The 13,996-nt window shown below is 31.1% G+C and overlaps 1 protein-coding gene across 1 annotated transcript; it reads right to left on the reverse strand.

Moving 5' to 3' along the window:
* Nucleotides 1–6,145: 6,145 nt before the first annotated feature.
* Nucleotides 6,146–8,207, reverse strand: LOC132303708 (transcription factor MYBS3-like). The gene is made up of 3 exons (XM_059801090.1): nucleotides 7,732–8,207; nucleotides 6,726–6,922; nucleotides 6,146–6,620 (listed from the first exon to the last, which is right to left on the reverse strand). Exons 1-3 carry the CDS (start codon nucleotides 8,063–8,065, stop codon nucleotides 6,300–6,302), a joined length of 852 nt encoding a protein of 283 aa, XP_059657073.1. The 5' UTR covers nucleotides 8,066–8,207; the 3' UTR covers nucleotides 6,146–6,299.
* Nucleotides 8,208–13,996: the final 5,789 nt, after the last annotated feature.

A 13,996-nucleotide genomic window follows, 5' to 3' on the forward strand; every position in this document is an offset into this window, starting at 1 on the left:
GACCTAGTCTAAAGAGGAAGAAAAACAAGGTCAGCTGTTGATTAAACATTATTAAATCATTATATTTTGCCCAATTGACACTTTGGGTCAAAATTTAAATGTTGAAATTGACTTCTCCCCAGGAATATTTTGGAAATCTGAGTTATAATAAGCTTAGGTTTGATTCCAGTGGTGATTATTATTTGTAAATATGTGGTATGAGTCTTCGTCTCTCTAATGGGTATAGTTTCACATTGAGCATATATGTAATATTATCGTCAAGTCAATTGTTTGGAGAAAAAGACATGTTTATACCTACAAAAACTCAAAGAGAGATATTGATGTACTAGACATACTTTGATCTGGTTTCATTTAGTGTGGCTTTTGATCATCTGATCAGCAGACAAGCACTTGTTTGACTTGGAAAAGATGGGCCATAATTTTGGGGTATTTTAAAATTTAGTACTAGTGTAATGGAAGGAAACATGTTGGTAGAAAAATGATTAGTACACTACTGTTCATGTTTAGAGTGGTTAAAGAGTTTAAAGAGCGATTCGTAATCTTGGACGTCCTGAGTTCAACTCTTACTACGCACAAAATACTCGAGTTTAAATGATATCTATGATTTGCATGTGATTATACATGTACAAGGTTTAGCTTACATACCTAACATAAATTCAAAGAGTCGGTTTCAATTTTATTTTTTTTAAAAAAAGGACAAAAAAAAATTATGTTTAGATTTATTGTTTAAGACTAGGTAGATGACTGCATGGAATAAAGTATTATCTGTTTGGTTGTTGATATGTCACAATTTCTTGTCAGTGATTATTGAAAATGACAAGTCTCTCTCACAATCTACTGCGGGGAGGGATTGATTTTAGCAATGAATTATTTAGGCATATGTTCACTGTACTAGTTGTGAAAACCAGGTCAGCTCTCAACTCACATTCATGGAAGAAATAATCCAACACCCAACTATTCTAATTTCTAAAATATTACATATAGTCATAGTCCATCAATAGGACAGCCATTTATTGGGTCAAACATGCGTATGTATTGTAATTATTAGTTAAGCAATGAGAAACATACCTAGGTACTTTGGTACTACATTAATTGATCCATTGAGTGACTTGACTTATTTCAGTTATTTTTCCAAGATAGCAATGGAATGAATGAAAACAAAATGCCAAGCTTTGTATATGTATAGTTATATTAGTTTTTATATATGTATATCATATATTCAAATATTTCTGTACCTACCTTGGAATTGTGTGACTCTTGTAGTCATACATTTCACATTCTCCTACCAAACTGGAGTGGACTTCTTTTAAGTCTTCCCAGATTGCTTTAGCAATGTTCTAAGTATGGAAGTTGACCCCCTCTTTGTTTTTTTTTTTTTGGAACTTGGATGTCCGGTCACTTAAGGAATTCCATAATTTACTATCGAAATCATGTTTTATCCCACATGCACTGAACAATTACTTAGAAATTTTTCTGAGGGTGGCCCTAATGGGATTCGCACTCCCAATCCAAGTTGTGAGGTGAGCCTCCAATTTGAAAGCTTTAATTCTGTGCTCAATCACCCTTTTTTTTTTTTCTTTTTTCTTCCTTTGTATACATGTTCGCACATCTTTCAGCTCTTGAGTCATCTTCTTGGTTGATTTTAATTGATTGGTCCTTAATCATATTTATTCATTTTGGTTCAATCTTATATTCGAACTTGTTTAAAAATGTATTAAAGTTATGTTTGTGATCACCAAAAATGTGTCATCAAATGCGACATAAGTATTTACCAATTTCAAACCTTGATCAATTGATCAATTTTGGTCATTTTTGTTTCCTTCCTTCATCTGCAAGTTAATTGCTCAAGTATTTAAGATGAAATTTTCAAATCAGTCTCACTAAATATTCATATGGTATACTTTCATTGGTCATAACAGACCTAATTTGTTATAGTGGTCTAATCGTGACAGATTTAATATATTGTTTGTCATGAGAATCCATTTCAATGATGCTCAATTGCCTTACTGGTATTCCATGTACACAAACGAATTTGACTGAGAATTTCATCCGCACCAACAACTTGTCAATTATGCCATATTCTACCAAACTAAGTCATACAAAGATCCCATCTCTAAATTTATAAATCATATAAAATGTTAAATATAAAAAATTATGTAATATTTAAATATTAATTTAATCTAAATATCACTTTTTAAATTTTCATAATTTGATAAAATTAAAAATAAAAGACTTAATTACATAATTTGCTCAATACAAGTAGTTTTAACCGTTTTCATGGGGAATCATGTTAGCATTTACATTCGGGAATTCGTGGATTGCATTGAGTAGATCGTGTTGGTCCTGGAGAAAGAGGTATATGATTTCTTTGACTTCTTCATTACAATTGAGGTCCCTATTTGAACCTAATATATTAATGGTAAGAATTAATGCAATCTGATCAGCAAGAAAATTTACACAACCATAGTCAAAATGTAGACTCCTCAATTTATTCATGAACCTCAAATACCACGGAAAAGAAGGTGTGAGGTACCCTTTACAACTCTTGGTTGCTTGTTGAGAGCAAATGAACTCCCAACTTATATATATACACGGAGTGGCTTTACAATGAATGACTATAATTTATACACATGTAGTCTGATTGGGGAAAATTCTAGAAGTTGGTTCTAAGATATTCCAAAACAATATCAAGAATATATATTACAATGCTACTTGGTACTTGCGACTCTAGAGTGTTAAAATAGATAAGCCTTTACGCTCAATTTATCAATTTTATTATTTACTGTCAAATATTATTTGTGTTCGAGCTAATTAACACATACCCACAATATTACTCCTATCAAAATAAATGAATGATACTAAAAATATCAATCAAGTATAGTAAAAATAATTTAAAATTCTTCTTGACAATAAGGTGAACATAATCTCGATTGATAGAATATGAAGAAATGCATTGAAAATATGATTGTATACACGGGCGGAGCTAGGAATTTGGTTTCAGGAGGTATGTTAACACTGACAAAATAATTTTTTTTCCAAACACGCAGAAAATATAATAGCGTAACAACATTACATTAGAATAAGTGAATAAAAAATGAATAAGAAGAGAGAGAAAAAAAAAAGAAAGAATTTATTGCACATAAATTATGCATGAGTGCATGAAAAAAGAAATTTTTAAGAACAAAAATGAAATTTTAAAGAAGAAAATGAAATAAAAAGAAAAAATATGAGAGAATTTTGAAGGAAAAAAATAGGTTTTAATTGTAAAAAAAAGAATACAAAAGTTTTTGAAGATAACAAAAAGAAATTTGAAGAATAACAAAGAAAATGAATAAAGAATTAAAGGCGTTTTTAGAAATATATAATTTTATAGAGGATAATTTATAAAGTTTATCGGAGTATTTTATAAATAATTACAAATTATATACATAAAATATAGTGGATTCAGGAGTAGATGGGCCAGCTGCCCCTGAGCACATGCTGGCTCCGCCCGTGTGTATACATACATATAGCCGTATCTTCATTGTTTTCAATGATATTATTTTCTGATTACTTTATCTGGTTCACGTCGTCTTGTTCATAATATTATTTTCAAATCATGCTATCTGGTCCTACCAGAAGGCGACCTCTTGAAGACATATTTGGCCCTTTGGGCTGCCAGGGTAAGCTCCGGATCAAGTTCTCCACTTTGAAATGCTAGACTGTGATTCAAATGATCCATATTGCCAACCAGACATTAATAGTTGGTTTGATTTTGAATGCTGCTTTAAGGAATGACAACTTAACGTAGAAGAAAAACAAGATATTAAAGCATTATATTTGCCCAATTGACAATTTGGTTCGAAATTCGAAATTTAAATTCTAAAATTGACTTTGATGTTGTCTACTTTACCTAGTCTATTGAGGACGAAAAAATATATATGTTTCTATATATACCCAAAACAGCAAAAAAATTATTTGACGTGGTTTCAGAGACTCTGGCTTTTTTGGACTTTTGATCAACTAATAGCAGACAAGCACCTCTTTAACTTGGAAAACATGGGCCATAATTTTGTGATATTTTAAAATTTTGTTTTATTTATATTTTTTAACTTGAGACGAGAGATATTTTAGTATGATTTTTAAATTAAATATATTTTATTTCAAATTCAAATTATCAATTCAATATCTTTAAATTTGACGTTAATGTAATTGACGACAACATGTATAAAAATCCTATATGTTGGTGATGATTGTATGAAATAAAGTATAAATATCTGTTTGGTTGTTGATATGTTATTATTTCTTGTAAATGATTATAAAATGACGAATCTTTCAAAATCAAAATTGAGGGGAGGGATTGTTTTGATAAATATAAGGATGGTTTAATTAATTAGAAGCTAGCAATGAATTATTTAGCCATACATATGTCGACACTAGTTGTGAAGCCAGGTCAGCTCTCAACTCATGTTGGTAACATCAATTTATTTTATAAGATTAAACCATCATTGTTAATCAACATATAAGACATCCCATTTAGTGGGTCAAACATGTGTATGTCTTATAATTATTAGTTTCCATCGAATGACTTGACTTATTTCATTTCTTTGTCCAAGATAAAGATTAAATGGTATAAATGAATTTAAAATGCCAAGAATAGGAGTTCTGTATCTATATATATATCTATTTATATATGTATGTGTATTCTAATTTTTATTTATTTATTTATTTTTTATTACAAGAACTCATGGATAGGAATTCTGTGACTAATTTTACTCATCCATGTCACGTTCTCCTACCAAACTGAAGTGGACTTTATTGGGTCTTCCAGATGGTTTTAGCATTTGAAAAGCTTCAATTTTGTGCTTAATTACCCTCCACTTGTTCTTTTCTTTTTCCTCCTCTCTTCCCTTTGTATACGTGTTCATACATGTTTCGGCTATTGGGTATGTGACTGGTAAATCTAATCACTTGAGTTGACTATGATTTAGAGACAAATTATTTTATGATTTCGAAATTATATTGACATGCAAATAAATGTATTAACTTATTTTTTGTGTCGACTTTGGTTTAGGATCATGTGTAATAATTATTATGACTTAGAACTATGCATAAAAATGGTGTTGCAGGTGATAAGCCGATGTGTATGGACTTGCTTTTGACTAGTGTCCGTCCAAATTTGTGAATTATAGAATTTCTATTTATTTATTTTTGGATCAATACTTTTAAAAGTAGCATAGTTGCCATTTAGAAGGCACCTAGGTGCCATGGTAGTGTCTGATATTCGAACACACAAACGCATCTCAAATACTTGTCGGTCACAGTTGAAAGTGTTCTGAAATATTTATATATATATATATATACACATATATTTTGTACACACATAAATTTTCAAAAAGGCTCGGTGTAGAAGTGAATGATTGCAGTGAGCCTGTAAATTGCCTATGTAAATTTACTTGGTCATAATAGTAATCAAAATAATCATCTTTCCAAACAAAAGTTTACTAAAGTAGAAGGTAGACTCCTAAAATTAACCATAAATTTTAAATTTGATTGTGTTGGTGTTTTTCAAGTAATGAACAACCTATAATATTGTACTATAGAATGTTTTACAACTTTTTCTTCTTTGGTGTGTGGGGCAAATGATCTGCCAACCTATTTATAGGCCAGCTCGGTTTTGTACAATGACAATAATTTGTACACATGGTCTATCCAACGACGAAGAATACTACAAAAGAATATCTAAGATATTTACAAGGTTACTATACAATTCTATATTATTTTAGAGAATATTATCTATAGAAGTGGAGAATTCTAAATATCCCAGCATGCAAATTATTCATATCAATCATCTGTAATGCCACTTGCGTGGTAGTATAACCTTGTCAGACAACATGATAAATGAATCTCATTTCAAGTTCCGCAAACCAAGCTTGAACAAACAAATAGATAAGCCCTCGAAGCTCAACCCAATCTATTACTTTTATTACTTCATTGTCAAAAATTGTGTCCCATAACGAAAGCAATATATATATATATATATCTTATAGTAGTTCGAACGCACAACCTTTGGAGGCTTTGGAGAGGAGAGCAAAAGCCTCTCTATCAAATGTATAATACAATTATCATAAGTCTACAATTAATACCATTATCATAAGTCTACATATTGTAGTGAAAATAAGTATAAATTCCTGAAGACAATAAGGTGAACATTCTGGTTCTATTGATAGAACATGAATTAATGCATGGACAATTTGCAGGTGTACATAAACATAGTTGTATCTTCATTGATCTGCATGAAACACTTTGTGATGTTGTTTTCATATCACACTAATTGGTCCTACTAAAACGCGTCGTCTTGAGGATGATTCACTTTGACTTTTGGGCTTCGGGGCTGCCAGGGTAAGCTCCAAATCAGGCGCTCCACTTTGAACAGAGGCGTTAGCTAAATTTGAAGTGGTAGACTGTGATTCAAGTGGTCCATATAGCCAACTAGCCATTGATAGATGGTTTGATTTCGAATCCTGTTCTAAGGAATGATAACTTAACATTGAAGCATTTGTCTTTGGTGACAACCCATGTGGAATTGACATAGAAATTTTAGTATTGAGTGATTGGATGGCGAATTTGTCCCTTTCCACCTGCAAGAAGAAGGCCATTGGAAAAATGAGAATTTAATTAGAAAATAAAAAACTATTCTTAGAGTTACAAATCAAACAGGTCGTAATTTACTGGTAAATATATACCACGTCGAAGAGGCTAGGGCGGCGTTTCTTCTTGTTGAGACAGTTATGTCGAAGAAAGTACTTCTGTGCATGACTGGCCACTTGGGTTGGAGTTCTTGTGGTCACAAAGTTCTTGGAGATGCCTCTCCAATCACCCTTGCCCAGCTTTTCAAGGCCGACTAGAAATATCCGGTGCTCCTCTTCGGTCCATGGCACACCTGCGCAGTAGTCCGGAACATTAGCCACGCCATGGAAATAATTGAACTAGCATCCATTCTTTTTTATTTTTTTATTAAAAAAAATTATCAATATATTGAAAGAATCAGAATTTTGCAACAAATCCATAGTTCTCAGACAAATTACTAAATAAATGTGACTACAAGATTATGCCTTTTTTTTCATTTTTTATTTTTAATTTATATATATATATATAATTTTGGGAGCTGGCAGAGGGGTGAGGATAAAGAATGGATATCTTGAAGTTTTGAAAAGCTATAGTACCAAAAAGGATAGAAGATGGATATCTTGAAAATATTTAAAAAACTAAAAGAAGTACCTGAAGATTGATATAGGAAAAAAACCACAGAGACACAAACATATATAAATATATCTTCCTTAGAGATGAGAAACAATAAGAAATTAATAATGAAAATTGCCATGTTTTTTAGTTGCATGGGAATTAACTGTAAGTTGAAGTAAAGACCATAAACAAGGTCATTAAACTTCTTACCATAGATCTTTTGGCAAGTACTTGTAGAAACAACAAACTAAACTAATTTACCGAAAAAAATAAATAAATAAACTAGACTAACAATCAAACAACTCATGAATTAAATCAAATCTTTTAACAGAATATATATAAAGAAAGACAACTTGTAGATAGAGTGGACTTGGATCACCATGACATAGATCCAACAATAATTAGAAGAAGAAGAAAAAAAAAAAAAAAAAAAAAAAATGAAGAAGAGAACTACTAACTAAAGCAATAAACAGAGAGATTAATATGAAATTCAATATTGAAACTGACCTTTCTTCCTCTCTTGAGCTCGTTTAATTAGGCCATCAGAGACATAACCATTATTGGACATTTTGTCAAAATTTTCATCTATGGAGAGAGCAAGAGAGGATGTTGAAGAAGAGGGTGTTGATGAAGAGACAAACGACGATGAAGCTGGCATTAAGCAATCCATGCTGAAGCTCTTTTTCAAGGCATCAGGAAATGATGAAGACGAAGAAATATTAGATATGTCAAGTTGCACCCCAAAGAGCTTTAGACCACCATTAATAAGACCTCCTCTGTGATTCATGCATGTCCTTGAATTGTGACCCATGTTGCCACAATGTGAACATTTCCTGCCCATTTTCAACCTGACAAATCTCCAAACCAGCACCCAGCTACCAGCACTCACACAATACACACACAGTGTGTGTGTGTGTGTGAGAGAGAGAGAGAGAGAGAGAGAGAGAGAGGGAGGGAGGGGAGAGAGAGAGAGATAGAGGACACTATGATAACTAATACTAATATGAGTGGTGGTATATATATAATGATTTGCTAGGTGGGGTACGTAAGATTAATATAATGCAGGCTTAGAAGGAAAGAGAATTGGATGAACCCTCTTTTTAATTGGATATTTTCCACCAAAGGTTTACTTTGAAAATAAACACACTCTCTCTCTGTCTCTGTGTGAATGGTTGAGAAAAAGCTTATCTTATAATGATATCCTTGTAGGTAAGACGTAGGGACCTCTTGTGGTTTATCATTTGTTTTTGGGAAACTACCTCGTGTATATTCCTCTTTTATATATATACAGCTTATTAGATATACAGGCATGAGTAGTAGATTAGATACCTTTGTATAGCATCAATTTGGAGTATCTATGTACCAATAAAGATCTTTTTCAGTGTCGTTTTTACTTGTGTCTGTTACGTTAATTTACTAACCCAATAATTTTAAATTTTAAATAGTTAACGCAATAATTTTAAATTGAAAATATAATAATTACATTTTCGATATAAATATGTTACATAAGTGTTACAACACGATGTAATATGTCACATGGGAGTTGCATTTTTGATGTAAATGTGTTGCATAAGTTTTAGTTATATTATTGTTGCATGAATATTATATCTCGTGATGCAATATGTTGTATTGTGACGTAATATATTGCAAAACTAGTTTACTACAATACAGAATAGAGTAAAGGAGGTCAATCTAGGTATTGTTAAGTCTTACGTAGCCCTTATGATTAACAAGGTGAGATGGGCTCGCAACAAATTTTTGTGAAAATTATCATGAAAATGATGTCTAGGGGGGGTTACTCTAGTTCCCAATTTAAATACTCCTATTAGCTAGTGTGTGTGTTGTTTCCATGGCGTAAATATAAAGAAAATTGAGAGGTGAAAGGTGGTTTGGGAGAGGGGAAGTTCCACCAATATTTTGGAAAGTGGGTGGTTGATTAAGCTATGGATCTGAGGAAGGGAATCACATTTAAAATGTGCTCACTGCTGTGTGTGTGTGTGTGAGAGAGAGAGAGAGAGAGAGAGAGAGAGAGAGTTGATATTGATCAACCAACACCATTTTAGTTGGAAATTTGGCTAAAGTGTAACATTACTTGCAAGAATAAAGGCTTAAGAAATCAACTTTCAAACTAAACTTGTACAATTTCTGAAGGAATTGAAGAGACAACTTGCCGTCCTCCAATTAAAGGAAAACATCATATACATATTACTATTACACACCTAACTGCTTTTAATTGATAGAAAATTGGACTTCTATATGGCAAGGACGAATGGTCTACAAGTCAATTAATTGGCTAGGCTGTCCACAAGAATGACTATCATTAACTTCCACAAGCTATCCTCTTTAATAAAGGCCAATTAACCTAGAAACTTTATGTGATAATGTAGTAAACCTAACCATCATTAGATCAATCAATTTCTTCTTTGATAAATTGTTCTATTTACATCATTACTTGCAATGCCCATCTAATAAATGTCATTAATCACAAAAGATTAATGATTGAAATTGTACACAAGATTAGCAAGGATAGGATTGAATTGGTTAGACTTTAAAGAAAATGTGAACCACATATACCTACAGGCATGTTTGGTTCAAGGGAAAATGATTCTAGTAGGACTATTGTCCACCGTTGATGCATTCACGTAAATCTCATAAATGCATCGATCAGTCCATAATCGTTCTATCTACTATTTTCATTAACGTAAATTTCATAAATGCATCCATAGTCATTCAGTCTAGTACTGTTTTCACGTTAAATTGGTTCACTTTATCTAGCACTTTTTTTTTTTAAGATTTCCATTAGCAAAAATTTGTAAATTTGGGTGGTTAATAGCCACCAATGCTGTGTACTCAATGACAGTAGCTTCATCTGATCATCCCCTTTTTGTAACCCTACAAGAAAAAAAATATATATCTATTTTGAAATATCAGTTCCTGTTTGTGTCTCATGTGATTCAATGACTTTGGTTTACCTGTCATGGTCCCATGGTGTGTAAAACATGGGATGAGATGGAGGTTAAAAAAAGAAAAACATATCTTTTAAAAATTATTATTTTCGCAACCGAACTGTACATGTACACGACGAATCATTAATTCTGATAACATGATCTCTTTTTTTAAGAAAAAGTTAGCGATTTAAGCTTCACTTGGTGCAGTGTGTGAAAATCAGAAAAATGCATTCATGTAGAGTTGGCTTTTCGATATATGTGCGACTTATGTATAAAGTCATCCGGGAGAGAATTGAATATATAACGTATTTGACAGTTAAAATAGTTTGTTATTATTTTCTTGAATAAAAAGTAAGTTTTCATATTAATAATTAATCATATCTAGATGGAGATTTTAGTATGAAAGATAGACCCTAGTTTTGCTATTCCCTGTTTGGATGTGTTTGTCTTATTAAGTAGCATGACTAAATGGACCAGCTTGTTATATGCCTTTAATTTACTTAAATCGTTTTCTTGATCCAAACTCCAATGTCTCAGAATCCCAACTTGAGTTCATATTCTAAGTGCTTTTTCCACTATTTGACATAGAAAATGACTTTCATTGCCATCTTATATTTGTACTTATTTGGCATTATCATAATGGGGAATCTAGAAACAAATTTTAAATTAATTAGAACAGCTTTCCATCTATTGGATGAACTCATTTTAAACAAGTTTTTTGTATTATTATATAGGTGTTTAATTTGATTAGTTCTTAATTAATTAAATAATTCCTCTAATCTTAGTCATACCATCCTTTAGAATATAATTAGTGTGAAACATCTTCTTGTTTTGAGTTATTATAAAACTGTGTTAAAATCAACTAACAACCATTCTACTGAATAAATCAAGAAAGCAGTTTGGCATTAGGTTTAATATAAACCAATGATCTGATTGATTCCAAAATAATTGAAAGTCTTACATGCACATTGGGTGTAAAAGACATATTAGTTGAGGATTATATATATAATGCTCATTAGGGTGAAGAGAGCAATAGGATTTTTTTTTTTTTTTTTTTTTGGTAGGTGATACTGTCAAAGTAGAAAAAATCACACCAATCATGTGGTTGCTTTGTGCCTAGCACAAATCTTGAAAAAAACTAATATAGCAAATAATAATGATGGTTAGGTAAACTACTCTAGCTTAGTATGAGTGTTTATGTTTTAATCTTTTGCCTTATGATTGAATTAGGGATGATGAGATCATTAGGCCATTAACTTAAGCTGTATTTGATTCGGAGTAAAATATTTTTTTCAGGTTTTATTTTTTATTTTTTGACAAATATCTATATTGAGGTTAAGGTCGAGCCCATCAGGCCGGACTTATAAAATAACTTATAGAGAATTGACGAGTAAGTTATTTTTATTAGGTTTTAATATTTTTTTTTCTTTGTAAATATTTTACGACAACCAAATATTAAAAAAATTTAAAATATTTTATATCCAAACGAATGGAGCCTTAATAAAAAACGAATGTTGTGCAGGTAAATGTCTCTCTTAATTACTAGTCTATCTTTATATTAGTAGGATTTGGATCTTAATTATAAAATTTTAGGTCAAGGTTTCGAGATGCATGGGTAGATAGAAGATAAAGAAAATAAAATGTCTCCTATAATTGGTTTGCTTCGCATATTTGCCTTTTACTCAAATCATCATAGGTTAATGCCAAACCAAAAATTATGATCCAATGCATCTTTATAATTTTTTTTAAAGTAAAAAATTGAAAGTTCAAATCTTATAAGTAAAAATGGGTGAAAAGAAGAAAGTAATAGTAACCTAGTGGAAAATGCTACCAAAGTCTTAAATGGCACAAAATTATAATGAATTTAGCCCTGAAAGGACAAAAACCATGTTTCTACGTGTTTGTTATTGCCACAAAATTAGGGCTAAAAAGTTTATTATCAAATTAGTAGTGCTGAAATTTTGAGAAGTTGACTTTTTTTTTTTTTTTTTTTGCATTTGAAAAATTAATTGTAAATTTGTTGATAAATTAAAGAGCTGAAATAACCCTTTTAAAGTGAATTTCGTTATTATTTGAGAGCTATCTATACCAAACGCACTTAAAAGAGAAATCATTTGAACCTTTTTTTTAGTTCTCACCACTTACGAAATGGTCTTGTTGGGTTATTAACCTACAAATGTGTGTGTGTGTGTGTATAACAGAGAAACAGGGCATTCATTTCTATGAACTCAGAAGGATTAGTTAAACATCTTATAAAGAGTTGGATTGATTAAAGAACACAACATCATTAGCATTTAAAGTAAGTGAGACTAAACAATGTTCAATCCAATATCAATCTCACTTTATGTCAACACCCTTTTAAAACTACAAAATAATTATTTTCAAAAAACAAAGAAATTAAATATGATCTACTCCTTAGACTATCCAATGGAGACAATTTCCATGTCAATGCAGTTGGTTTAAGCAATCTAACAAACCCTTCTTCTTTTTTTCTTTTTCTTTTTTTAACTCCCAACTTTTTCATCCTTTTGTCAAGGAGAGCACTAATTGAGGAATTCGCGCAATCTAGACCACCTGTTAGGCAGAATCACAATTTAATTTTATGATTTGACTTATACTTTGTCTTTATAGGGACTTGAACCCAGCGACCAAAAAATGGTGTGAAGGGGTAAAAGTGATATATATATATATATATATATATATATATATATAATTTCGGAGGGCAACGCTGAAATTTCAAAGGTATAAAACTAAAAATGAGACAAATTACTAGTATTTAATGCTAAAAAAATCATGCTTGCTTGAACGTTCAACTTTTTACGTTAGAAGGTAAGGAAGTATCATTAAATTACAACCTTTGATTAATCTGACTTATTTGATAGTGCTTTCCATCGTTCATCTGAATTTTTTTGACATTTCATCTACCAATTTTGAAAATATATAATTGGCAGTTAAATTTACATGAAAGTTCTTGTATTGATTTGTTTATGGGATATGAGTAGTCCTGCAAAATGCGATGTGTGAAACACCATCATTCTTGATGGGGTCCAATTCAATCTAGATTATGTTAGTTCTTTACTTTATGACTTTTGATTACTTCCATTAGGTACAAAACCATATCTTTATATATTCTTTTTCCATATAATATACAACTGTAGTTCATAGAGTACATATCTATCTTCTTTCAGAAAGAAGCAACAGGAAAATAATTGAAATGATTGAAAACTAAGGCAGCAATATCATTGTCAACTTTGAAAGGAATTGTGGTTATAGCCAAAAGGAACAACATGGGTCACATATATTAAATTCAAAGTGAGGATAGAACACAACTAACATAGGATGCATGCATATGTCTCTTTCATTTGAATTTGAAATTATATATATATAATTATTATACCATGTTATATATATCTGATAAAAACCTTATCTTATTATAATGATAATGCAGTATGATATCATATAACATAGCTTCTGATCCCCACAAACATGAGATTACATCACAAACCATTTCCTCAATATTTTACGACTAGGTTGTTGTAGTGTGTCTATTATATGAGCACATCTCATCCACTTTTATTTAATTTATTTTGAAATATCCTTTTTTGGAACAGAAGCAAGATCTTCTATCCTGAATATAAAAGTCATATTTCACTACACCAAGTGGATTTCTAAAAGAATTTTTTTAAAAATGATTTATGCTAGTAGTTGAAAGGGTGAAATAAACACAAACTTGTCACTTTACATGATAAAGTATACAATATCTGAGGGATATTTACACATAATACCCTTCCCCAATGCACAGGTATAGAACCTCTCAGTTTGCC

Source organism: Cornus florida, unplaced genomic scaffold (assembly GCF_030987335.1).
Source record: "Cornus florida cultivar Cherokee Brave unplaced genomic scaffold, ASM3098733v1 CherokeeBrave_3.0.0_Hap2_Chr04, whole genome shotgun sequence".
Taxonomy (NCBI): domain Eukaryota; kingdom Viridiplantae; phylum Streptophyta; class Magnoliopsida; order Cornales; family Cornaceae; genus Cornus; species Cornus florida.